This window comes from Sebastes fasciatus, chromosome 6, assembly GCF_043250625.1.
Source record: "Sebastes fasciatus isolate fSebFas1 chromosome 6, fSebFas1.pri, whole genome shotgun sequence".
Lineage (NCBI taxonomy): Eukaryota > Metazoa > Chordata > Actinopteri > Perciformes > Sebastidae > Sebastes > Sebastes fasciatus.
In genome coordinates this window covers 28,842,934-28,867,485 of record NC_133800.1, presented here as the reverse complement: position 1 = coordinate 28,867,485, position 24,552 = coordinate 28,842,934, and the positions used below count along the sequence as shown (strand labels likewise).

The 24,552-nt window shown below is 38.9% G+C and overlaps 2 protein-coding genes across 5 annotated transcripts in view; one reads left to right on the top strand and one right to left on the bottom strand.

Moving 5' to 3' along the window:
- col27a1b (collagen, type XXVII, alpha 1b) overlaps positions 1 to 14,976 on the top strand; it is an 84,292-nt gene extending 69,316 nt beyond the window's left edge. The window contains exons 37-61 of one of the 3 annotated variants that reach the window (XM_074639015.1): positions 1,230 to 1,337; positions 1,437 to 1,490; positions 1,745 to 1,852; positions 1,929 to 1,982; positions 3,316 to 3,369; positions 4,415 to 4,471; positions 4,561 to 4,614; positions 4,726 to 4,779; positions 4,863 to 4,916; positions 5,055 to 5,108; positions 5,849 to 5,956; positions 6,036 to 6,143; positions 7,001 to 7,108; positions 7,217 to 7,270; positions 9,017 to 9,079; positions 9,246 to 9,299; positions 9,401 to 9,436; positions 9,972 to 9,989; positions 10,146 to 10,181; positions 10,879 to 10,905; positions 11,563 to 11,628; positions 11,838 to 12,006; positions 12,107 to 12,216; positions 12,881 to 13,099; positions 13,404 to 14,976. In XM_074639015.1, the coding sequence (XP_074495116.1) occupies positions 1,230 to 1,337; positions 1,437 to 1,490; positions 1,745 to 1,852; positions 1,929 to 1,982; positions 3,316 to 3,369; positions 4,415 to 4,471; positions 4,561 to 4,614; positions 4,726 to 4,779; positions 4,863 to 4,916; positions 5,055 to 5,108; positions 5,849 to 5,956; positions 6,036 to 6,143; positions 7,001 to 7,108; positions 7,217 to 7,270; positions 9,017 to 9,079; positions 9,246 to 9,299; positions 9,401 to 9,436; positions 9,972 to 9,989; positions 10,146 to 10,181; positions 10,879 to 10,905; positions 11,563 to 11,628; positions 11,838 to 12,006; positions 12,107 to 12,216; positions 12,881 to 13,099; positions 13,404 to 13,550 (1,974 nt within the window). In that variant the 3' untranslated portion in view covers positions 13,551 to 14,976. Of the gene's footprint in view, positions 1 to 1,229; positions 1,338 to 1,436; positions 1,491 to 1,744; positions 1,853 to 1,928; positions 1,983 to 3,315; positions 3,370 to 4,414; positions 4,472 to 4,560; positions 4,615 to 4,725; positions 4,780 to 4,862; positions 4,917 to 5,054; positions 5,109 to 5,848; positions 5,957 to 6,035; positions 6,144 to 7,000; positions 7,109 to 7,216; positions 7,271 to 9,016; positions 9,080 to 9,245; positions 9,300 to 9,400; positions 9,437 to 9,971; positions 9,990 to 10,145; positions 10,182 to 10,878; positions 10,906 to 11,562; positions 11,629 to 11,834; positions 12,007 to 12,106; positions 12,217 to 12,880; positions 13,100 to 13,403 lie in introns of all 3 variants that reach the window. The other 2 variants (XM_074639014.1, XM_074639016.1) reach the window with 2 other exon arrangements.
- A 256-nt stretch (positions 14,977 to 15,232) lies between these two features.
- LOC141769693 (3-oxoacyl-[acyl-carrier-protein] reductase FabG-like) lies at positions 15,233 to 20,857 on the bottom strand. 2 transcript variants are annotated; one of them, XM_074639019.1, is made up of 9 exons: positions 20,839 to 20,857; positions 19,943 to 20,033; positions 19,636 to 19,806; positions 17,768 to 17,946; positions 16,889 to 16,982; positions 16,732 to 16,801; positions 16,609 to 16,645; positions 16,365 to 16,428; positions 15,233 to 15,445 (listed from the first exon to the last, which is right to left on the bottom strand). In XM_074639019.1, the coding sequence occupies exons 2-9, from the start codon at positions 19,964 to 19,966 to the stop codon at positions 15,287 to 15,289; spliced, it is 798 nt and encodes a 265-aa protein (XP_074495120.1). In that variant the 5' UTR covers positions 19,967 to 20,033; positions 20,839 to 20,857; the 3' UTR covers positions 15,233 to 15,286. The 2 variants fall into 2 exon arrangements, with proteins under 2 accessions (XP_074495120.1, XP_074495119.1); XM_074639018.1 differs by lacking the exon at positions 20,839 to 20,857 and having other exon boundaries at positions 19,943 to 20,106.
- Positions 20,858 to 24,552: the final 3,695 nt, after the last annotated feature.

Below are 24,552 nucleotides of genomic sequence, written 5' to 3'. Positions count from 1 at the left end.
CCCCAAGCACCAAAAGTGGTCTTTCTCACTTTATATACTGAGTAACTTGCTCTGAAGTTAGACTTCCGTCACTACACAATACACGACAACCGTCACTACAAAACACTGCACATTCATGCGGGGCATGTAATATTCACGTCTCGGCGACACAAAACGTGACACTGACAAGCTTTCTTCCGGTGGACAGGCTGGTCTATTACACGCTTTGCCGTGAGACAGTGCTGATTGATCAGTCTTCTTCTGCTACTTTTTATCCCTATATCTGTGTTCCAAAAGGCTCATTTATTTGTCCAGTCTTGTTTTTTTAATCACATATTTCCATTTGGAGAGACCATCAGCCTTTTTGGTTTTGTTGCTTACTCATTACACAGACAGGACTTGCTATATATTTCCCGTAAACTAATCTAAGACATGTTAGCAGTCTACAAAACTGCTTGTCCGCTATGAATGGTTGGTTGGCCAACAATTTCTTTCAGTAAAATTACAACGTAACTGAATGATCAGTTCTGATAATAATCTATCAAATGTGCAGCTGAGCCTCGACCCACTTTCAGGCAACAAGTGATGAACCTTGCATGTCAAGCTACTGTGACATCTTCTTTTCCATCTTCGATGTAGAAATATTTCCAAATTACAGCTTGTTGTGTCCCACTAATAAATCAGTCATGCTTTAGTGTCATTCTGGCCAAACTACTGTAACTCTGTTTACATGCCTGAGCTGCTTCTGTAGAAACTGCAGCTTGTTGAGGATGCTGCATTAAGATCTCTAGAGCTGAGATCTCCCGTGTCCCGGCCTCATGTCTTTGTGGCCTGTGAATACTGGATATAATTTAAGATTTTATTAATTACCTGCCGCTGGTTGACCCTTAATGCTGTACACTATAGACAGGAGGACTCTGCAATCATCGGATCAGGCCTTACTAACTGAACGAGCTTTGTCATTGCGAACCCCCCCGGCTTTCCAATGACCTTTCTGCAGACATTTGGTCACTAAATGTGGAATATCATGAAAACTTGTAAGACCTTTCATGGATGTATTTAATGTAGTGAAGGTTGTTTGTCATTTATTCCTTTATTTTTAACTTGTGAAAAAGTTTTTATTGGATATGAACAAAAATTCTTCCAGCCTGAATATTTTATTCAAACGTATTCAAACAGGCCAAAATCCTGGCTACGGTAACTCAATTGTGTGACCAACTTTTTCATTGGACTTGTACTACTCTCCTCAGGGTGACAAGGGGGATGCTGGTCAAGAAGGCGGTAAAGGAGACAGGGGTGAAATCGGTCTGAAAGGAAAAGAAGGACCCCTTGGGCCTCCCGGATTGGTCGGTGTGAGGGTGAGTGTCACAGCAGCCAACTCCAAATTTCATTCAATTCCCATGAAAAGACAGCTCATTTTGTCCGCTTACAAACCCCGTTTGATTTTCTTTCATCAGGGTCAGGAGGGTAAACCTGGCAAAATTGGTGAAAGAGGAAAACCAGGAGAAAAGGTTCGTCAGTTCACTTGCTCGGGGCTTAAAAACACCATTCGTTCTTGGATGTCTGTCAATTTGCTGTCTTGTACAAGCGGTTGAATAGTTCTGTGCTGTTGTGGTAAACAAACAGTAACGGGTCAGAAACCTCCATAAGAATGTCAAATAGACTTTCAGTATTAAATGTTTGAATTGTCAAACTACTCGCACAACTGTTCGGGGGGAAGTTTGTTCTCTCACTGCATACCTGCTCTTTGACGGCGTCTCTCCAGGGGAGCAAAGGTCACCAAGGTCACCTGGGTCAGTCCGGGCCGACCGGCGAGCAGGGAGAGACGGGGTTTGTCGGACAGAAGGGAGCGAGAGGAACCATCGGGCCGGTGGTAAGACATCCACAGATGGTTTGAAGGACTTGCTTTGTTGTTGGTGGATGTGGGCTAAATGTATATATTTCCCCAGGGTGCTCCGGGGAGAATGGGCCAACAAGGAGATCCAGGCATATCAGGTTACGAGGTGAGAGCAGTGATGGAATAACGCAGGATGTTATGAAAGTGAGGGACCTGAAGCAAAACCATACAAAAGTCTTCAATCTGGTTTCAATTCATAAATGTAAAAACAGTGACAATCAACATTAGTAAGCGTCTAAAGTAAAAGCTTTCTTTCTCTACTTCTATTTCATATATTGAAAGAAAACTTTTTATTTTTATGTTTATGCCACATACTGGTGTGTATGCACAATATAATATCAGGCGTGTAATCAATAAATCAGTTTGGGGTCCGTTTAGTGTGTGTGGGAATTTTTCTTGATATTATTCTGCTTTTTTTTAACCAAGAAATGCTAAGCACGTTTTTTCTCTCACAACCCAAAAGCCTGGATTGATTTTTTTGTAAGGAGTTTCATCTGGGTTTATTTTTCATGCGGAACATTATTGAATGATATTATTGACTTGCAAGTAGATACTTAGCTTGTATTGTTCTGCTGTTGATGAATCACAGGCTGAATCTCAATAGCTGGTGTTTTATTCTTCCTCTTCTTCGCTCCACAGTCGGGGGAATCCTCTACTTTCATGTGCATTTTTGGTTAATTTCATTTTTTGATGTAGGTCAAGTCACTGGTCTGTCTTCAGCCAATGACTTAACTTTGAATTCTCTCATGATTCTTTGCTATTTAAAGGTATAAACCAGGGTAAAATATGCCATCTTATCTTGATTAATAGCATTGTGAATAGAGGTAAAAACCTTATACAACTTTAATTATGTTTTTGCCTTAAAGTTGACCACTAGAGGGCAGAAAGTAGACATCAGAACAACTTTGTTATGTGCTATGGAGGCCATACAAGGACAAATACAAGCAAAAATGTTTTTTAAAAATGAGTGTTGTGTTGTTTCCTAACATACCATGTCTGCTTGCAGCTAGCTAGATGTACCTCTTTGCCAGTTCCGGGGTGGTGGAGAAGCTTTTCATTGATTTTTAACAAACTTTTCTTTACTTCTTGTGCAAAGCGACAATATAGAGAAAAGCAATATTACTGGTCATTACCTGTGTACGTGTGTAATAGATTCAGGATAAGATAAGGGGGTGAGAAATCAATCATTGCAGCGTTAAGACTACAGTATAATCAAATCGTTGACACAAATAACCACGACTTGACTGATGGATCCTAAAATTGCATTCTCCATGGCAGCAAAAGATGAAGTGTTGATTGATGACACTGTTGCATTTTCAGTTTACAGAAGTTTTCTCACTCTCTGTCTCTTCCTCGACTCCCAACGTAATATTTCACACGATAAATTGGGAGTGAAGGCTGAGGAGGGTTACAGTCACAAACTCTTTTTCTTGTCATAGGGTCACACGGGACCGCAGGGCCCCCTGGGACCTCCTGGGCCAAAAGGTGAAAAGGTAAATAACGACTTTTACTTGCTATCCCTAATAGCCGTCTGCACTTTGATTGTGTCTAATGAGCTCTGGAGGCTGGTAATGGTTGCATTACTTAACAATGTAAAACTGTCGTGCAGCTCGTTGTCTTTGAGTGGTCAGTCTTTTGATGCATTGGTACTTCAGTTGTGTCCCTAATTAGTGCGTCCTCTGTCTGCCTAGTCCTTGCAATGCCCCTTAAGTCATCCCTAATTTGAGCCATGATATGAACCAGGACACGTCCAATTAACTCAGTGCTGCTGTCAAATGTATATAATTAGCCAAGCACCTGGTCTGCTCATGATTTTGCGGATATTAGCAACATAATTTGTGTTTATTTGACAGGAGCAGCCCAAAATACAACACACTGCACTAGAGTTTAGTGAGACGCTAATTTGCATTTTTTTTATTCCCTGGGCAGGAGCCATCTGGATGTGGATATCTGTTACTTTTTCGTTGCCAATATACACAAAATAATGGCTCCGCTCGCTTTCTAATTAAATCTGTATCTAGCTATCACACGGGTCGTTGCAAAATGCATGATTGTCAATTGAGAGAAACAGGTAATCCTGGCACTAGAACATGCTGCAGATAAAATACAGATACTGTATCACAGTTATATTAAAAGCACTAATGCTACAATATATTGCTTTCATCCCCGCAAGTGTCAGTTATGCTCGGCCCCCAGCCATCACTAATTATTCTCCTACTTTTAGATGCCTGTTGGGCTCCTCAATTGTTTATTTAATTTGACACATGCACAACACATGAAATCGTGCACACATCCGTGGTTATTGTTTAATGAGTCCAATAAAGACCCTGGAACAGAGATTGGCTCCATTTGTGTGAAATGGGATCATTGTGGGTAATAACGCATGTAATGATTTGCCATTCATATAAAGAGAGAGCGGGGCAATGTGTTGCCATTGTTCTACTCTTTCAAACAAAACATGCATTGATTTTGCACAGGTCATTGGCTTCGAGGGGAAATTCCATTGATCGCGGTTGTCTGTCTGTATTGCTTGTTTAGGGTGAACAGGGAGACGACAGCAAGGTCGAAGGTCCTCCAGGTCCCCAAGGTGACAGAGTGAGTTTCTTACACGTATCCGTTTTTCCTGTGTCGTTTTTTAGCGGTGGTCTGGATTGTTTAATTGATTTGTTTGCATATGAACCCAGGGTCCTGCTGGAAACAGAGGAGACAGAGGAGAGCCTGGTGACCCCGGACACATTGTAAGTGAAATAAACATACTAACACGTTGTTTGCTTTTGTCTTCAGGTATAGTTTCAATTATGTTTAAGTGATGTTCTGTATATTGAAATACAGAAAATTATACTTTCCAGGGTCAAATAGGTGTTGATGGAAAGAGAGGCGAAGCTGGTGCCCCAGGGCTTCCTGTAAGTATCTTATTTATGTCTCTTAAAATGTAAATCTCCGATATGATTAGTGTCTATAGTGTAAACAGTAATGATCATTTTAGGGACATCCTGGACCAAAGGGACAACCAGGGCTGAAAGGACCCAAAGGTGACCAAGTAAGGACATAAATAAAAAGTGGCATGATTTTTTTTTTTTTATTTGAAAACTCAATTACTTCATACAATATTATTGGATTGTATTTTCCACCATGCAACCATGTCAGAGCTGTGGAACATGAACTCTTTATGCTCCAGGGTCGGAAAGGAAAATCAGGGGCGAGAGGCGCATCTGGGACCAAAGGACCTCCAGTGAGTTGGATGCATTTCTTGTCTTACTATATAATCCGACATAACTCAGAGTCGACAACTCAAAGTATTTAATACTCTTATCAACATGGGAGTGGACAAATATGCTTGCTTTAGGCAAATGTATGTATATATGTATTATTGAAAATCAATTAACAACACAAATCAATGACAAATATTATCCAGAAACCCTCACAGGTACTGCATTTAGCATAAGAAATATGCTCAAATCATAACATGGTAAACTGCAGCCCAACAGGCAACAACAGCTGTCAGTGTGTCAGTGTGTTGACTTGACTATGACTTGCCCCAAACTGCATGTGATTATCATAAAGTGGGCATGTCAGTAAAGGGGAGACTCGTGGGTACCCATAGAACCCATTTTCATTCACATATCTTGAGGTCAGATGTCAAGGGACCCCTTTGAAAACTGCCATGACAGTTTTTCCTCGCCCAAATTTAGTGTAAGTTTGGAGCATTATTCAGCCTCTTTCCCGACTAGCTAGTAGGACATGGTTGGCACCAATTGATTCAGTAGGTCTAGTTTCATATGATGGCAGCATCTTCACTCTAGCTTTAAAACTGAGCCCAGTACAACCTCCGAAAGATCGATTGTGTTAATGTGTTAAAGAAATTAGTGGCGTTAAAACTAATTTGCGTTAACGCGTTATCGTTGACTTTGACAGCCCTATTTAAAACTAATGCAAGCTTTGACATAAACATTTCTGATTATCTTTTCTAAGGGTCCAGAGGGTCCTCTTGGCCCACGGGGAGTTGTGGGCAGGGGGGGACTTGAGGGTCCGCCTGGCATGGATGGACTGCCCGGTAAAGATGGAACGAAAGGAGTCAAGGTGAGGACACAGCGGTGAAACTCACAAATGAATAAAAAAGGAAACCAGCTCTCATTATTGTTCACCAAACTGTGTTTAGGGGGAGCAAGGAGAAGACGGAGCTGTGGGCTTAACTGGCAAACCTGGGCAGCAGGGTACAACTGGTGTGACGGGGCTTCCTGGAAGTCAAGGCTACTTTGGGCCAAAGGTGAGAATGATGATGATGGGTGAACAATTTGTTTATTACTTTATTTTAGTAGCTTGAGCTGAGAGTGCAACGTTTTGATCTTATTCAAAAAGAATTTAATGTAAAGTTATAGCACAGCTTTTTGATAGATCACAATGCAGGCAATTTTATTGCCAGTATCAAGTGGAAATTGCCAACTCAGCTTTAATCTGCCACTGTTGCCTCCCTTGGCGCCACAGTGCAGTGCTGCCTTTTTGTTCGGAGTGTTTTCTGATCTCAAATGCCAAACTGTGCACTAAGTCTTTACACCGTATCTCTAAAGACCTCGTTTTCACAGCAATAATTTTAGGAAAGTTGGTGTCGCAATTATTAATGAGTTGGCACAGTCTTGATTTGCAGGGATTTGCCAATATTATATAAAATACAGAGAGGCTTTATTTTATTATTATTTTCCCCTCACTGTACCCTCATGGTTAGGGAATAAATTTGCATTGTGATTTGGTCATATGTCGGTGATCTATGTGCAAACATGTATTGGATTTGGACTGATTGTCATGAGGTAAACTGTAGTTTTGTTCTACTACTGGATCTTGCGATAATGAAACTTTCAAAACTGATGTTATAGTGATGTAGGGGAAAAGCATCAGCCAAGCACAGTTGAGATAAAAGGTTCAGTTCTTGGCGGTGTTGCTTCCTACTTGGTTTGCTACCCCACTTCATGCAATTACAAGTGCCCGTTGGTGGGAAGCCAGAGAGGGACCATGAGCTTGTTCCTGCACAATCTTTGACTGGTTTGTCTGGGTGTCTGTTCAGAGTTTACTGGGTGGGATGTGAGGAGGATGTGCATGTGTTTACGTGTATTTATATGTGTTCTCCAGGGTGAGAGGGGTCTTTCAGGCCAAACTGGTGCATCAGGAAAAAAAGGCTTTATTGGCGGGATGGGATTGCCAGGAAAACAAGGAGACCAGGGACCTAAAGGACAACCAGTGAGCACTGATTTGTCAAATAAATTAAAATTCCTTTACATGACAACTTTTTTTGCTTGCTCAGTGATGAATATTGCCATTATTAACTTTCCCTTCTCTGTTTATCAGGGGGATGCTGGTGGACAAGGATTTCCAGGGGTGTTTGGTCTGTATGGACCAAAGGTATGTGCACCCTTTAAGCTCCATGCAAAACCAAAATGATGACCTCAGGTCAATCAGACCTATAAAGTTTCAAGTCTGAACAAAGGCCAGACTGATGATATGGCTCTGAGACAGTAAAATGACCCAAAATGTCAGTCCTGCGTTTTAACTCACCTTTTGGTTGAAGTACTTTGTCAAGTTTGAGCATCTAACATTGTCTGGAGGTGCATTACATTATATTGTCTTCAGTAAAAAATGATATGAAAGCTGTTATGTATTACTGTAACATGCCCCAGGATGACATCTGCTGCACCATAAGTCTGCTTTACTTACAGCGATGCTGCACTATACATTACTGCCAGCTGAAGAAACAGAACAGGCTTTCCCGGAGTCTCTCTCTTTAATTTAAAACCCTGAGGGTGATCTCGGATACTTTCCTACTGTGGGAGTTGAACAGGAGTGTGAAGCAGATGAGCTTTGTCTTAGTGTTCAGTGGAGTTTATAATAATTTTTCTTACTCCGAAGCAATGAGTAAGGATAATTAGTAAGGAGATAAAAAACAAAACATCTCCTGTCCTGGAGTGATGTTTAATGGTTGTAATCAACAATTTAACAGCAACAATATTGACCATATTCTAGATAAGAGGAGAGATTAAGTTGTTTACACTAGTTTCTTATAAAACTTTTTCACTTTCCGCTTGGAATTATTACATTAATCAAACTTTTTTTATTATGATATTTTTATGATGAAAGCACCGTGCTGCAAACCATTTATTTTTTTACAGCTATATCAAGAGTAGATTAAAACTGGTAGCACATGTGTCGTTAAGCAGTGGGGTAGCTGCTTGGTAGGGGTGTATGAAAATGTTACATCATACAGAATCTACACTAACATAACGGTGTTGCATAGTGTTGCCCGTAGACTAATGTAGGAGCATTGCACCATATAAAACATCTGTGACACAGTTACTGAAGGGGCATTTTGAAGATTGGGTTTGGGTTTACAGCTCTCAGATAACGGTGAGGAGGGATGAGTAAGTGGCAATCACCCCCCTGAGAGTAACAGGCTGCGACTGCTTTCAGCCAACTTTAAAGGTTCTCTATACAATATCCAGAGCATTAATATAACAGCAAACAACTATTTGCTATGTAAATATTTGGGATGCTACAGTGAGGAAATGTTCCCACCGCTTAATAAATTTGTGACAACACCGGACATTTGTTCTGCTTCTGAAATGCTCGTGGTGTCGTCTGAAGCCGTACGGAGGAAGGAACAAAACCGGGTCGCAGCCGAACGCAGCACAGTGGCGCCAGGTGGAAACCAGCTGTAGAGCTCTTTAAATCCGAACTATTGTTTTTTAGTGCATGTGAGCGTGCCCCAGGAGCTAGCTCACGGCCACTGCTCTGCACTGCTCTTACAGCTGATAACACCGTCCCAACCGACGGCGTCGCTGCAGAAACATAGCACCCACTCTCCAGTTCACCCTCAGGTTAACACTGTTAGCTCTGTCAGCACTTTCCGCATTGTTTACACCGCTGTTAACACCGTTAGGTACAAGCCGCGGCTCTCCATCGTCATGTTGAGAGGCAATAGAGTGCTCCCAATCTTGTATTTAGCACCTTCAACATGGTGCTTTGTCAATGTAACAAATCCTGCTTGTTGCCAATGGAGGTCGACAAAGGTCATTGATTATTCAATATCGGTTTAACCTTTAAACTTACCATATCTTATCCACCATTATAAATTACAAATATTTGTCTTTCTAGGGACCCGTGGGAGACATTGGCCCAGCAGGGATACAGGGACCAAAAGGACCACGTGGTTTGTTGGTAAGATGAAGATTGATGGCAGTTTGGTAACTCGGTGTAGTATTTCAGCCAATGCCAGCGCACTGAACTCTCACAAACTGCACACTTCACATGAAAAATAAGCAGTGCTCCATAAGATGCTCCATCATAAGTGTCGTCAGTCACTAACATGCCTCTTGCTTTCCAGGGTATGGAGGGAGCTTTGGGCCCCGTTGGCATCATTGGCCCCAGCGGTCATTCTGTATGTACCTCATATCTCATCCTATCTGCCGAGCTCTATGTGACTTATCTCTGCTTTTTGGCAGTGATGGAGTGATCTTCTGTCTCCTTTCTCTCCATCAGGGACCCAAGGGTGACAAAGGAAGTCGGGGGGAGACGGTGCGTGGCGCTGTTTTGATGAATCCTTTTGTCTGTACTGTGAGCACAGAATAGGATACTTAGTATGGAGACGGCACACCACTCAGCCTCTTTTGCCCTCAGCACTTTTCATTTCCTATTGTGCTCCACTGTTTGTTCTTACACTCACAGTGACACTTAGCTGCTGTGGAATTCCTGTCAGGGTGATAAATGTTGGCTGCATGCTCATCTCAAGCTTTTTAAGAGGTTTATTAAGCGCTTCGTATACAGGCATATCTCACGAGCTCACTCCCAAAACGGCAACATTCATGTATGAGTTTGCTGTGTGAAAATAGGATTTGCTGTGTAGAAATATGATTTCTGAGTGTAGGCAAAGAAGCAAGAGGGCAATTCAACATACAGAGGATTACGACTGTTTGACTATTGAATTGGAAGCACAAAGACGGCGCTACACTGCACATAATGGAATAATATCTGGTCTACTCTCAAACTCATTCTATTATTGTGGGATTGTCCACTTGTGAATATTGATTACTTTTTCTTTCATCTCTAACAGGGGTTGCAAGGACCAAGGGTGAGTAATTATTCACCTCTGTAGCTTAATCATTATTCTCTGCACAGGCCTGTGGTCTGCTCAATACTAGAAGAAATTAATAAATTACTTCATCATCTTCTATAAAGGCCAAGTTCTAAATAATTTGAAGGATAATGTGGTGATGCAATTTTTCAGGGATTTCGTGGCCCCAGTGGACCACCTGGACCACCAGTAAGTTCTTCATTTTGTATGAATGATTTTCGTTTTATGTAATTCAGTCTATATTTCAGTGTCTGAACACAGGAACAAAAAAAATCACAAAAGAGAATTGTGCTTGGTTAAAAGAGGTTCTCCAAACTTTTTCCAGAAATCAATGAGAGCTCATTTCAAAAGGAAAAAAGAGTGGAACACACTGATTGACTGACTGATTCACAGTGCACAGAGCAGACTAGTGTTTTGTCTCTACTGTGCATTCATAAAAGTATAAAATGTACTGATGCAAACAAGTGTTTTCATAATTCAGATTCCAAAGTTACATTGAAAAAAAAAGTACTCGGCTGTGAGTGCACCATCTAGTCTGCTGGAAAGTCATTTGAAGAGGGAACACTCATTTGTGCATGTACACCCTAATTAAACTGTGAGCATATCAAGTGTGTTATTTAGAGAATGATTTAACTACTTATACCTGCTTGTTATCCACTGTGATCTGATTCAAATAGATGTCAGCCAGATGCTTTATTTTGCTGTGCGTTCATGAGCGTTTCTGTTCTTATCTGCATATTGAATGAGAATGGCAGAACCCACCAATCAGGATTTACAGAATGGTTTTCTGAATACAAATACACTGACAAAAGTGCCAACAATAAAAACAGCAAATGTGTCAGTATACATGGTGCATATAATACAGGCTTTTCTCTTTGGTTTTCAGGGTCTTCCCAGTTCTGTCCTCTCACTTGTAAGTTTGTTTCTCTTTATTGTCAAGTCAGGGTTTTGGGAATGATTAAATGTTAGTACAAACTAAGAAGTAAAAGTTACCATCATGTATAGTATGCCATAAGAATGTCATAAAGAGGTGGTAGTATGTAAAGTCATATAAATGTCAAAGTATAGTATGTCAAAAAATTTCATAGTATAGTATGTCGAAAGATTTCATGAAAAAAAGTGATAGTATAGTATGTGGAAAAATTGTATGAAAAAAAGTCATAGAAATTTTTATGTCGAAAAATTTCACCAAAAAGAGTCAGATTATAGTATGTCGAAAAATTTCATGAAAAAAAGTAATTTTATAGCATGTCGAAAAATTTCAGGAAAATGTCATAGTATAGTATGTCGAAAAATATTATGAAAAAATGTCACAGTATAGTATGTGGAAAAATATGAAAAATGTCATAGTATGGTGTGTCGAAAAATGTCTTTTAAAAAGTCATGGTATAGTATGCTGAAAGTCATAAGTCAAAGTATAGTATGTAGAAAATATGAAAAAAAAGTCATTGTATAGTATGTTGAAAAATAACATGGAAAATGTCATAAAGTCATAAAAATGTCTTAGTATAGTATATCATAAAACGGCATGGTTGTGGTTACTTTATTGCCTTGCTGTCTTCTTTGCTAGAGAAATGAGGCTCTTGGTGCCGCCTTTCAAGTCATCATCGATTCCCATGCTGCAATGAGGCCAGAGGTTAGTTTTGAGGGAAACTTTGCTCATTGCAAGGAATCACTGTTGATCGCTGGGCCCCTCGTGGGTATTATTAATCTGAATGAGTCTGTATAAACTTTAACCATTTAAAGATCCAACTAAAGTCTGCCAAAAACATAATCTGATCTAATAAAAGATAAACATGTATAGAAATTACATTTCAGTCATGCCAACATTTATGTCTGAAGCAGAACTATCAGAGCATGGACCCACCCATGTTAGACCAGGGCACAGAGATCTTCAAGACCTTACAGCATCTCAGCACCCTGATCCAGAGTCTTAAGAACCCGCTGGGAACCCGTGACAACCCTGCACGGATCTGCCGAGACCTGTACAACTGTGAACAGAGGATGCACGATGGTGAGGAGACATTTGAACTACCTAGTCATTTCTGTGCACATATCCAGTCTGTTCTTGTTAAATAAGAGCCGTTTCCTCCTCTGCTGCTGCTCTTTGGCAGGCACTTACTGGATCGACCCAAACCTCGGCTGCGCTGCTGACACTATTGAGGTGATGTGCAACTTCACTGGTGGAGGACAGACTTGCCTGAAGCCGATCACAGTATCCAAGGTTCGGATCACTTCTTTATTTAGCTATTTGCTTCAGCTAGACAAAACACCCAGTGAAACGTAAATCCATAACTTAGATTGAAAACAAAACAATTGTGGGATCTTTTTTATGCAGACAGTGGATGAATATCAAATGCATGATTGCTTGTGTGCATGTAGAGAAAGTTATCAAATAGAAAAGCTTAGAGTTGAATGTTGATCATGGTATAAATTAAGCTGCACAGCTGTTCATTTCCTGGCTTGATGGATATTCTTGCCATAAGTGATCCCATTTAGTCCTGTTGGCCAAGTCACTATCAAAGGCACGCTCAGCTGGCACGTAAACCTCTAGGATCTTAATCTCGCCTTTTATTCTTTTGTTTTGGAGTTATACATAAGCCATAGCATATTGCAATTAAACATCACAGTGCATAAGAACACAAATACAGTAAGACTCAATGCCTGCATAAACTGTAAATGAAATAATGGGGGCAGACAATCATACTTAAAAGTAGGGCTGCATTAACGCAATCGATCTTTCCGAGGTTGTAGCGGGTTCATTTTTAAAGCTAGAGTGAAGATACTGGCATTATATGAAACTAAAACACCTGAGGAATCCATTGGTAGCCAGCCAATTTATTTTCTAAATTATGCTTATTTGTTAAACATAAATTCTTGCTTCATAGTTGGAGATGGGAGTGGGTCGTATCCAGATGAACTTCATCCACCTTTTGAGCACCGAGGCTGTGCAGCACATCACCATTCACTGCCTCAACACACCCGTGTGGGCAGCAGGACCCTCCCTGCAACCTTCATCTAGGGCTGTGAGCTTCAAGGCCTGGACGGGGGAGAAGATTCAGGCAGGCGACCTCCTGGAGCCGCTCATACCCAGGGACGACTGTTGGGTAAGCACTGCTGCCTTTCCGGCATGGCATTCAAAGTAGAATTGCATCGCAGCGTATCTTTGTGTGCTACTACCACCCCTAGATCAGTGCACGTGCGTGCATGTGTGCACAAGATCAGCACACAAAAAGTAATGTAAAAACAACAAGTTCTGTTATTTACGGGTAGTTACGTGCTGTAACTATATCTGTAGAATCTTGCATGTAACTCCATGACGTTGTTTTTACATTTCTGTTTGTGCATTCATTAAACAAACGTGATCTCAAAACCTGCGCCAAAACTATCTAACACAACCTTCACTTTCAGATCAAAGATGGCCGTTGGCATCAGACCCACTTCATCTTCCAGACCCAGGACCCAAACTTACTCCCCATCGTGGACGTGCACAACCTGCCGACCACAGACCCCGGCGCACGCTATCACCTCGAGGTCGGACCCGTGTGCTTCTTATAGGGGGCCCTGAGGAGGGGCCGAGAATGCTCCTCAAAGGAGCGACTGCATGGAGGAGGGTTGTCGGGAGGAGACTAACGCTTCTGTGGTTTCCACAACAACGGACCTCCGTTTTCTCTCCGCAAAATATGCTTGGACTGCAGAACCAGGAGGGGGCGCCAGAGAGAGAAGGCCCCGTTGAGAATGCAGAGACTTCTAGCACTAATCAGCCTATGGAAAACAATAATAAGCTTCTTTTTTTCAGAGACTTGTTTTGTGTGATACAAGACCTGAATGCCCCTTTTTGGAAGGAAGTATTATGATCTCTCGGACCATGTTGTATCATATTTTCTTCGCGGCCTGATACCCTGATAACCTAGAACGTTTTTAAAAAGTGATCTGTACAGAAATATGGAACATTTACATCTGCAATTGAAATAATTTGTATTTTAATGTTTAAGTATTATTTATACATGTATATGTACTGTATATTGTAATATAAAGTGCAATAGTTATTGTTCCACAGCCTTTAGGCATATACAGTTTCAACATCATATCACTCATTCAGGTATACGGTGTGCCTCAGACACACAGGCGCGCTGTCTCCAGGTAAGTCTTTTTGAACCGACTGTCTAGTGTCGAGAGGCCCCGCGTTTTTATACAGATATCCGTACACAAACAACTGCTGTGTGGTGCTGTCCGTGTTAAAATGGATCCAAGCTTTCCACAGTGTGAACCCGAGAAAAGTGTGTCAAGATGCTACCTCGTACTGCACCTTTCATCTCGCAGACAAAAACAAGACGTTACCGGATATAATCTGGGATGACACAGAGGCGACACCTGGTGCTGCAACGGTTGACACTCGTATGATAAACTCTTGTCAGCTTCTCAGCAAAGCTACGTCTGCGCTTTTTTACCAAAAAAAGGGAAGGTTGTAAAAAAATATACACGCAGGCCAAATTCATTAAATTATATTTTCAAGGTTTCAAGTATTCTAAACGTTTTCAATATTCTTTGTACTGTCTGACACTATAAGTTAAGTTTTTGTATCTGTCAAAATGTCTATAAGTATGCAACCTTTATTATCTACGTTGGATTCTATTTAAATTTTATTTAAATTCTGATTAGCTTTCCAGTTCAAAACCAGGCATCAACGTCATATTTTTAGGAGCTTTAAGGATTCTACAGTCTGTTTTTTTATTCTAATTAAATCGTCCTAGACAATCAACTGTATTTTAGGACACCGTATTATTTACTGTTTATGCATTCGTCACTCAAAGGTGCAGCGATGGCGGTTGGTCCGGCCAATCTATAAACTCAGAGGATTTCTTACAACACACAACACTACCACAGTACATGAGCTAACAGTGTTTGGTCTGTACAGACATTTTATGCTGCGTGAATGAAGTCAAACGACTCAACAGGTAATTCAATAAAAGTCTGAAACATATGTTGATAAGCAGCTTTCAGTTCTTTTTCATCAAATGTCGTAGCGAAATAGAGGAAACAAATGCATTTAAACTGCCTACTTGAGGCGGCGTGTTTTTAGCTTCCTTCTATTGATTTCACTGTTAAATCCTGACAGCTACCAACATTGTAAACATGGGAGAAAAATTGTATCCTTGAGGTAATGTTTGTTTTTCTAACAACTGATCGGTTTTAGTTAGCTACAGGGGGGGATTCCTGATACAAAAACACAGGCACACTTAGAGTTTAAAAGAACTTTATTGGCAGACTGCTGTATCTTAACATACATGATCTCAAAATGGGCACATTGCATTGCGGCCCCCGTCGATGGGTAGGTTGATTCCGGTGATGAAGCTGGCGGCGTCGGACGCCAGGAAGGCGATGCTCTGGGCCACTTCCTCCACCTCGCCGGGTCGACCGAGGGCGTGAATCTGCTGACTATTTACTAGAAACTGGTGGTGAGAAAGATCGACAGACACAAAGTGTTACTCTGATATATCGCTGACTGGCTTACACTATTGTCTTCTGTGCTATCAGATGCCAGGATGAAGGAATACATCTGTTTTAGTCAGTGCTGGAAGTGGAAAAAATAAGTGCAAGTACTCTCTTATTCACATGTTGGCGTGTGTGTCGGCCGGTATCCGCAATCGCATGTGACTTATTCCTATTTATTTATTATTTCTTTAAGGATGTTATACTGTCTCAGTCATAATCAGCTGTGGTTTTATTGCTATATTATTATACTTGTGTTATGCATCTTCTATAGTAGGCCTATAATACTCAATATTCAATATTCAAACTGGAACATTATAGGGTTAAGGTGGTGTGTTTAGTGTAAGTGTTATTTGTAGCCTATAGTCGGTATCATTCAGGTTTTAGGAGCAGTGTCCCAGTCAGGATGATCCTACATATTATACAGAGACACATTCTGAATTTCGATAGCTAATAAAAGATACTAGATAATGGGTTTAGGATCCTCTCCCAAGAAAATGTGAAGCTTTGTGACTTAAAACTATGCAATTTTACATCATTTTTGACCATTATTATGACTAATTAAATTATTATTTTATTATCTACACATATCACAGCTTTCGTCTGAGCATTTAATTCTTCTGGAAATGTTTGCCCTAAAACAGCAGATTCATAAAAATTGTAAATAATGTTTCATTAATTATATTTGTTCTCAAATTAAAAAGGTTCTGACAAACAGTTCACTAATTATTTTACCAAAACGACGTAAACATTGTATTATAGCACCCTGGTTCTCATCACCCCTCCCCTGTGCTATGCTTCGGCTCGTCCAGAAGCTCTCCACATAGTTTTATGTTCATACGGCTCATGGCAACATGCAGTCTTGACATGGTGTGTTACCTGGGCATACTGGTCCTCATCTAGTCCTGCTCTCTTGTGGACGTCTGTGATGATCACACCAGGGCTGAAGAGATGCAGCAGGAGCAATGATACAACATATGGGGCATTACAAATTGAATTTCCAACAGAAACAACTGACATCAATGCTTTTAAATCAGGAATTCATAGGACATGTGTTAACTATATAATGTACTGTATATATCCAAATATGAAGGAGGTCAATAAATTTAATTCAAACACTTACCAGACAGAGTTCACTCTGACTTGCTTTGGTGCCAGCTCTGAAATAAAAAGGAGTCATGTTATTTATATTGTGAAGTTTTACAAAGCTGAAGATACAGTAGAAGGAGAAAGATGGCTCGCTCACCAAGTGCTGTACAACGTGTGAACTGATCAACGGCGGCCTTGGACATGCAATAGGCCAGCACACCGGGGAACTACAGAGAGAAAACGGTGTGTCACAACTCTTCAAAGACATGTAGTGGGTTTAGTTTTAAACATGTGGCCAGCTGTGTGATACCCACTGATCTCTGTCCATTGATACTGGACACATTGACGATGGAGCCTTTGGTCTTGATCAGGTGGGGCACACAGAGTTGAGTCAGGTGGTAAACGGCTCTGGAATATGAAGCAAAAGTTTTTAAGACTTCTTAAAACCCATTTTTATAGACTTGCTTTTATGCGAGGTCTTCTTTTTTATCGTCTTTTTATTGTTTCGTTTTTATCGCTTTTATTGCTTTTTTCTTTTTCTTTGTATTTATTTAATTTATATGTTTTTTTTATTGTTTTTATCTACTGTTTAATATGTGTTTAAATTTTACCTTAATTTGCTTTTTGTTGGCCTCACTGTTTGGCTTTCTGTTGTTTTAATGCTTTGTATCCTGCTTTTGCTTTGCTTTATCTGTCAAAGCACTTTGTAAACTCTGTTTTAAAAAAAGGTGCTATATAAATAAAGTTATTATTATACACATATAGTGTATCCATACAGTGTTAAAAAAAAGCCATATCTAGATTAAGTCAAGCATGTATACACATACTGTGCATACAATGAGATTCACAGAAAACAGCAAATACCTGTATGACTTTTTTTAATAAAATGCTCTTTTCCTAAATTTCCATCAAATTACCTCCATTTATCTTCCACTCAAAACATTTGGTTGTTTTTTTTGTCCAAATAATATTGAAATTTCAGGGTTTTTTCAGGTGCTATAACTTAAAAAAAATATTCCATCTATCCCAAATCCTTTTTGATAAACATCCATACATCACTTTAGCCAACTTCCAGTTGAACGCTACATTTAAGAGCCATCTCATCTGACATATCCAGCTACACTCTGTACTACTGTAGACTCAGCACTAACTTGTCTCTATAATGATATGACGTCAGGTGTCTGGACTCCTACCTGACATTCATGTTCATGATCTTGTCATACTGAGCCAGGTCTGCGGTCTCTATGCTGCCCATGGCCAGAATCCCAGCGTTGTTAACGAGGACATCCAGCCGGCCGAAGTGAGCGATGGTTTGCTCCACGGTCTTCTTCACCGTCTCCTCATCAGTCAGGTCTCCAGGAACAAGCAGAGGCTAATAAAACACACACAGACACTCAATGGTTTCATGTTCTGACTTTAAAGGCATTTTTTTGCACAGGTTTCAAAAACGTATTCACACAATACTGAACAAATCATTTTGTGAAAGGCAGTAATGTTTGGATGATAAAGTAAGATTGTTTGCATGTTTTGCAATGTGATTGTATGTGTTAACGTGTACGTCACTCTCAATTTAAATTGTCTCCATGTATTTACATTTATTTACATATGCCCATTTGACATGAAACAAATTCAATTATTTTTTTACTCTAAAAAGGTAAAGTGTTTCTAAATATGCCTACGTTTAAAAACATGCTTAAAATAAGCTATGTACTCCTTCCACAATGCATTGGGGCTCAATGATAGCAGTGGAATGTAGCTCGGTAGTGGCAAGGACAGAAGAAACAAAGCACTGGCACTCACAGATAAAGGGTCTTTTTTTTGTTTACTGTGGGCAAAAAACGAACGCTACGTTTCAGCTAGAAGCCATCATCATCATCATCATCATCATCACCATCAGCGTAATCACTCTAGCAGTAATGGCAATTTCATACACACAGGTGAGGCACAAACACCAATCGGGAAAGAGAATACATAGTTACATAATAGGATCCATATGTGAATGCATCCTTTAAAGAGGGGTGGTGATCAGGACAGACTTCTACTTCTACAGAGGGAAGCACAGTGGATTCACACATTACAAACTGAGTCCTAAGGGGTTGAATGAAGAACTGCTGTTGGGTTGCTTCTCATAATTTATTCTAATATTCTATCGGGATCATCCACTTTATTTAGATTGTGTAGATTAATTTATTCTTGTAATTTATTCATAATATTCTGTCTATGATATTATATTGGGATTGCCCTAAAAATACAGGGTAGAGGGCAGAGGGTAAATACAGGTATATTCAGGCAGCCAGTATGAGGACAATAAAAGTTGTTTTGAACATTATAGCGTATAAACATGTTCTAGTAGAAACACAAAATACAAGTATGAACCTGAAAATGAGCATGATATGGGACCTTTAATCATATATAACAACCAAAATCTTTTCAGATGGAGGTCCCTGCCATTTTGACTTATTTCCCCCCTGACAACTTAATATGAGGCTCTAGAGATTGTAAGTTTACGTAGTTATACAAACAGGATGCCACGCCAAACTCCATTCAAAAAACACATTAAAGATGTAGAACCTTAATAACTCTTCATATTCAAACGTCTCCTGGTCCACGAAGAACCACATTCAACCACAACGTTGGCACAGTGTCAACGTGTTAAGATAAGATAAGAAAAGATAAGATAAGATAAGGTAAAATGAACCTGTATTAATCCCTGGGGGGAAATTCAGGTGTCAAAGCAGCAAAGCGCAGATACAGAGGTACAGGTGTAATAAAAAGATTATAAAACAATAACAAATAGAAATACAGAATATACATAGTGAATGGACATAAAGTGTACCGTCCGTCAATAAAAAAATGTAGTGTACAATAAATAGATGTAATATGTGCAGTCTATAAAATGGTATATGGGATGTAGTGTAAAGTTTGAAGTGCACCAGTGGTTAGGAGAGGTGGTTGCAGGTTGTGCAGATAGATGCAGATAGTCCAGATAGTCCAGTAGTGTTTGTACTCTAGTTATGTTAAGTGACATACTAGTGTACAGCTCAGAGTGAGAGTTAGTTACCTCAGCAGCTCCACAGTCGGTGCACTGTTTGGCTACTTTCTGGAGGTTTTCCACGTTGCGGCCGTTCAGAGCCAGCAGAGCTCCGAGTTTAGCGAACAGCAGACTGGTTCCTGCTCCGATACCTGAGCTGGCTCCTGTTACCAGAGCTACTTTACCTTTCAGGGAGGACACCTGGAGCACACATACAAACACAAACACAAATCACTGTATGCTTTTTATGATGAATAAATTAACTGTAATTTAGTTCTTAAAAGTAATGATACAAATATGCAATATCCAATTGGCAAAGCAAACAAAGTAGACTTACTTTAAACGCATCGTCTGAAGCCATGATTTCTTCTGGGTATTTATGTTGTTTGTGTAAGGCAGGCTTTAAACTGAATTAAACTCCTGTAGGGCTGTGGGTAGAACAAGAGCACAGGGAGAGCTTGGTCTGTTCAACAGGATCCACATTTAATTACTCAACTCAGCGTAGGACAAATCAAAAGGTGGCACATCACTTCATATCCCTCCGCCAATCTTAACCATCACTCATCCCACAAGCACGCAAGGTGTGCCAAACCATATAGCTCCATCTCTAACTTAAAGAGCAGAATACAATATGTACACTGTATAACATGTCTTTACAAAAATAAATCTAATCTTACATTCTTCCCCCTCTTCAGATGAAATGTCCTCATTTCTGAGTTTAAGAAAAATAAATCTAGTCTTAAAACTGAAACAAAGAGGAGACAATCGAGTGAATATGGAAACAATAACACATCAACAATAACACATCATATAACCAGATGAATGGAAATACCTATTCAATAACAATTCTGTTATAAATGCCTGACAAACTACCATATGTTATCAAAATACTAGACATTATAGATATACAAAAATCCTGCAATATTTGTACTTCCAAAACTGTGAAATATCTAAACCATTTAACCATAAAACACATGTAGCACATTTTGACATTTTAACAAACTTCATTAACATACAGGAAAGTAACTTTCTTTTTTTTTCACATTTGTTTCAGGTTTTCTTTTTTTTTCTTTTTTAGTACCTTTATTTGCTTCCTTTTGTTTTTGTCAAACACTGATTATCTGCAAATGTTGCTTGCAAACCCTCAATAATCAGGAAATAAATGTCTAGTGTCCCAATAAATGTTCACAATCAGTCCATATCTGTCATTTGAGTGGGAGAGAGATTGCTCACAGCAAGAGCCGCTGGGTTCTCCAGAACGTGTCGTTGATGGGTCACCGGTCCGTGTCCCAACAGGCACTGCTGGAGCGGTGTCAGTCCTTTGGATCTGTTGCGGGTGGACTCGTGACACCCGTCCTGAAGGTCTCCGCAGCAGGGGAACAGAGAGGCAGGCAGGAGCAGAAGCCTGACCAGTGTCAGATGGTCCAGGGTATATGGGGAGCGAACCAGACAATGACGTATACCTCGGGAGAGTGTCCATAGGTAGCTGAGGCACAGGTAGTTTCATACTTATTAGAAAATGCTTGTATAAAAATGTGATTTTGTTAAGACAGTAGAGCTGACCCGAATGCTTCAAACCTTCGATCTTTGCCGTGGTAATCGAACTCCAAATCAGTATCCAAATGCTTCATTTTTTTTTAACATATCTATTAATCATGTATATATCCCAAATAAGCCCATGGAATAAGGAATAATCCCACAACATTATTCGTTATTCATATTCAACATTGTTATAGTTATTCTCAGACAGATATCGCTGTTTATGTGTAGAGATGCATGTGTGTACAGTAGTGCGGCAGTGGCACTGTCCCGGGAACTGAAAGGGGGTAGATGGGGACAGACAGACAGAAGAACATGTCAGCCTGAAATATTTATGAAAAAAGTCGAAAATTGTTAATGAAAAAAAGTAATTTTATAGCATGTTGAAAAATTTCATGAAAAAAAGTAATTTTATAGCATGTCGAAAAATTTCATGAAAAAAAGTAATTTTATAGCATGTCGAAAAATTTCATGAAAAAAAGTAATTTTATAGCATGTTGAAAAATTTCATGAAAAAAAGTAATTTTATAGCATGTCGAAAAATTTCATGAAAAAAACTAATTTTATAGCATGTCGAAAAATTTCAGGAAAAAAAGTCATAGTATGGTTTGTCGAAAAATTTCATGAAAAAAAGTCATAGTATAGTATGTCGAAAAATTTCATGAAAAAAAGTAATTTTATAGCATGTCGAAAAATTTCAGGAAAAAAATTCCCAGTATAGTATGTCGAAAAAATTCATGAAAAAAGTAATTTTATAGCATGTCGAAAAATTTCATGAAAAAAAGTAATTTTATAGCATGTCGAAAAATTTCATGAAAAAAAGTCATAGTATAGCACGTCGAAAAATTTATGAAAAAAAGTCATAGTATAGTATGTCGAAAAATGTCATGAAAAAAAAGTCATAATATGGTTTGTCGAAAAATGTCATGAAAAAAAGTCATAGTATAGTATGTTGAAAAAATGTCATAGTATAGTTTGTTGAAAAATTTCATGAAAAAAAGTAATTTTATAGCATGTCGAAAAATTTCATGAAAAAAAGTAATTTTATAGCATGTCGAAAAATTTCATGAAAAAAAGTAATTTTATAGCATGTCGAAAAATTTCATGAAAAAAAGTCATAGCATGGTTTGTCGAAAAATTTCATGAAAAAAAGTAATTTTTATAGTATGTTGAAAAATTTCATGAAAAAAAGTAATTTTATAGCATGTCGAAAAATTTCAGGAAAAAAATTCCCAGTATAGTATGTCGAAAAAATTCATGAAAAGAAGTCATAGTATAGGATGTCGAAAAATTTCAGGAAAAAAAGTCATAGTATAGGATGTCGAAAAATTTCATGAAAAAAGTAATTTTATAGCATGTCGAAAAATTTATGAAAAAAGTCATAGTATAGTATGTCGAAAAATGTCATGAAAAAAAAGTCATAGTATGGTTTGTCGAAAAATGTCATGAAAAAAAGTCATAGTATAGTATGTTGAAAAAATTTCATAGTATAGTTTGTTGAAAAATTTCATGAAAAAAAGTAATTTTATAGCATGTCGAAAAATTTCATGAAAAAAAGTAATTTTATAGCATGTCGAAAAATTTCATGAAAAAAAGTAATTTTATAGCATGTCGGAAAATTTCATGAAAAAAAGTCATAGTATAGCATGCCGGAAATTTCACCAAAAAGAATCATGGTATAGTTTGTTGAAAAATTTCATGAAAAAAAGTAATTTTATAGCATGTCGAAAAATTTCATGAAAAAAAGTAATTTTATAGCATGTCGAAAAATTTCATGAAAAAAAGTAATTTTATAGCATGTCGGAAAATTTCATGAAAAAAAGTCATAGTATAGCATGCCGGAAATTTCACCAAAAAGAATCATGGTATAGTATGTTGAAAAAATTCACAAAAAAGAGTCATAGTATAGAATGCCGATAAGTCATAAAAGTCATAGAATAGTACGCCGAAGAATTTCATGGAAAAAAGTCAGTATAGTATTCCGAAAAAAAGTAGAAACATAAAATCATAATATAGTATGTCGGAAAATTTCATGAAAAAAGTCATAGTATAATATAATATAAAACAAGTCATAAAAAGTCGTTTAACGTAATATAGAATAGTTCTTGTTTCTTCACCTGAGGGGCTGTAATCTAGAAATAGGTCAAGGATTTACAGGATAGTTGGAGTAGGTAAGAACTAGTGTGTGTGTTGGTGAGTGTGATTGAAGACAGAGCTCCGGCTTTGGTGAGGAGGAGTTGCACACCTGTCCTTGACCGTCACCTAAACGTGACCTGGTAGAGAAGACGCATTTCCTCTTGCACTGAGGGTGTGTGTGTGTGAGTGTATTCTGATCACTGGCAAGAAGGTCGTACTCTATATCCTATACCGGATTGGCACTCAGTGTGATCTGGTGGACGGGGTACGATTGTCTGTGGACCACTGAAAGGAATAAATGAGTTCTGAAACAATAGTTGCTTAAATAAGTATACTATTGTGTACGAAACAGCGTGATGAAGTGAGGTGCTAAATAAGCATTGGAATAAGACACTCTTGAGATAAAGGAGTGTCAGGAAGAAATTACTAAATTAGCAATTGGGCAGGTGAGAAGAGGGAGAAAAGAACTACAACTAGAATTAGATTTAGGATTAGATTTCTATGATACAGGCACACTTATAATATACTTACACAATCAGTGCACACACACACACACACACACACACACACACACACACACACACACACACACACACACACACACACACACACTTACACAGTCAGTTCACACAAGGACACACACGCCCAGACATTTGTTCCCATGAGAAAGAGGTATTAAGAAAAACATTTTTTTCTTGAGACACACCTTCTCCTAAAAGTCCTGCCAAGCACAGTTATCTATTTTACTCAAAGCAGGCGTGACTTACACAACTGTCAAAACACTAAATGGGAACCTGTGTGGGCATGTGCATGTGTGTTAAAGTTTATGAATTCACCTTCATGACAACACGTATTTTTTGCAGTAGCTGAAGTTCTTTGCAGACATTTAGCTACAAACTGATTATTTTGGTGCTATATATTTATTAGAATTCTATCTTGTCTAAAAGTGTTTAGAATTAAAACAATATAACCATCCAGATAAAGAGACAATAACTGTTGTCATGAACATCATAGCAAAGTAAAGACAACTTTATTTATATTAGGGATGTACCCATTTCCGAATTGGTTATTCGGGAAAGCACAAATGATGCGATGAAAACAGATTAAACAAGCGTACAAAAACACAACGCAAGTGTGGGAAAAAAACGCGTGAACGAGCCCCCAAATATGTTACGGCCTCTCAGACAAACAAAGGCTATATAACAATCAATTTATTTTAAATCAGGACAAAAGTAACTATAAAAAATGTAACTGAGTAAACAAAAGGTTGGA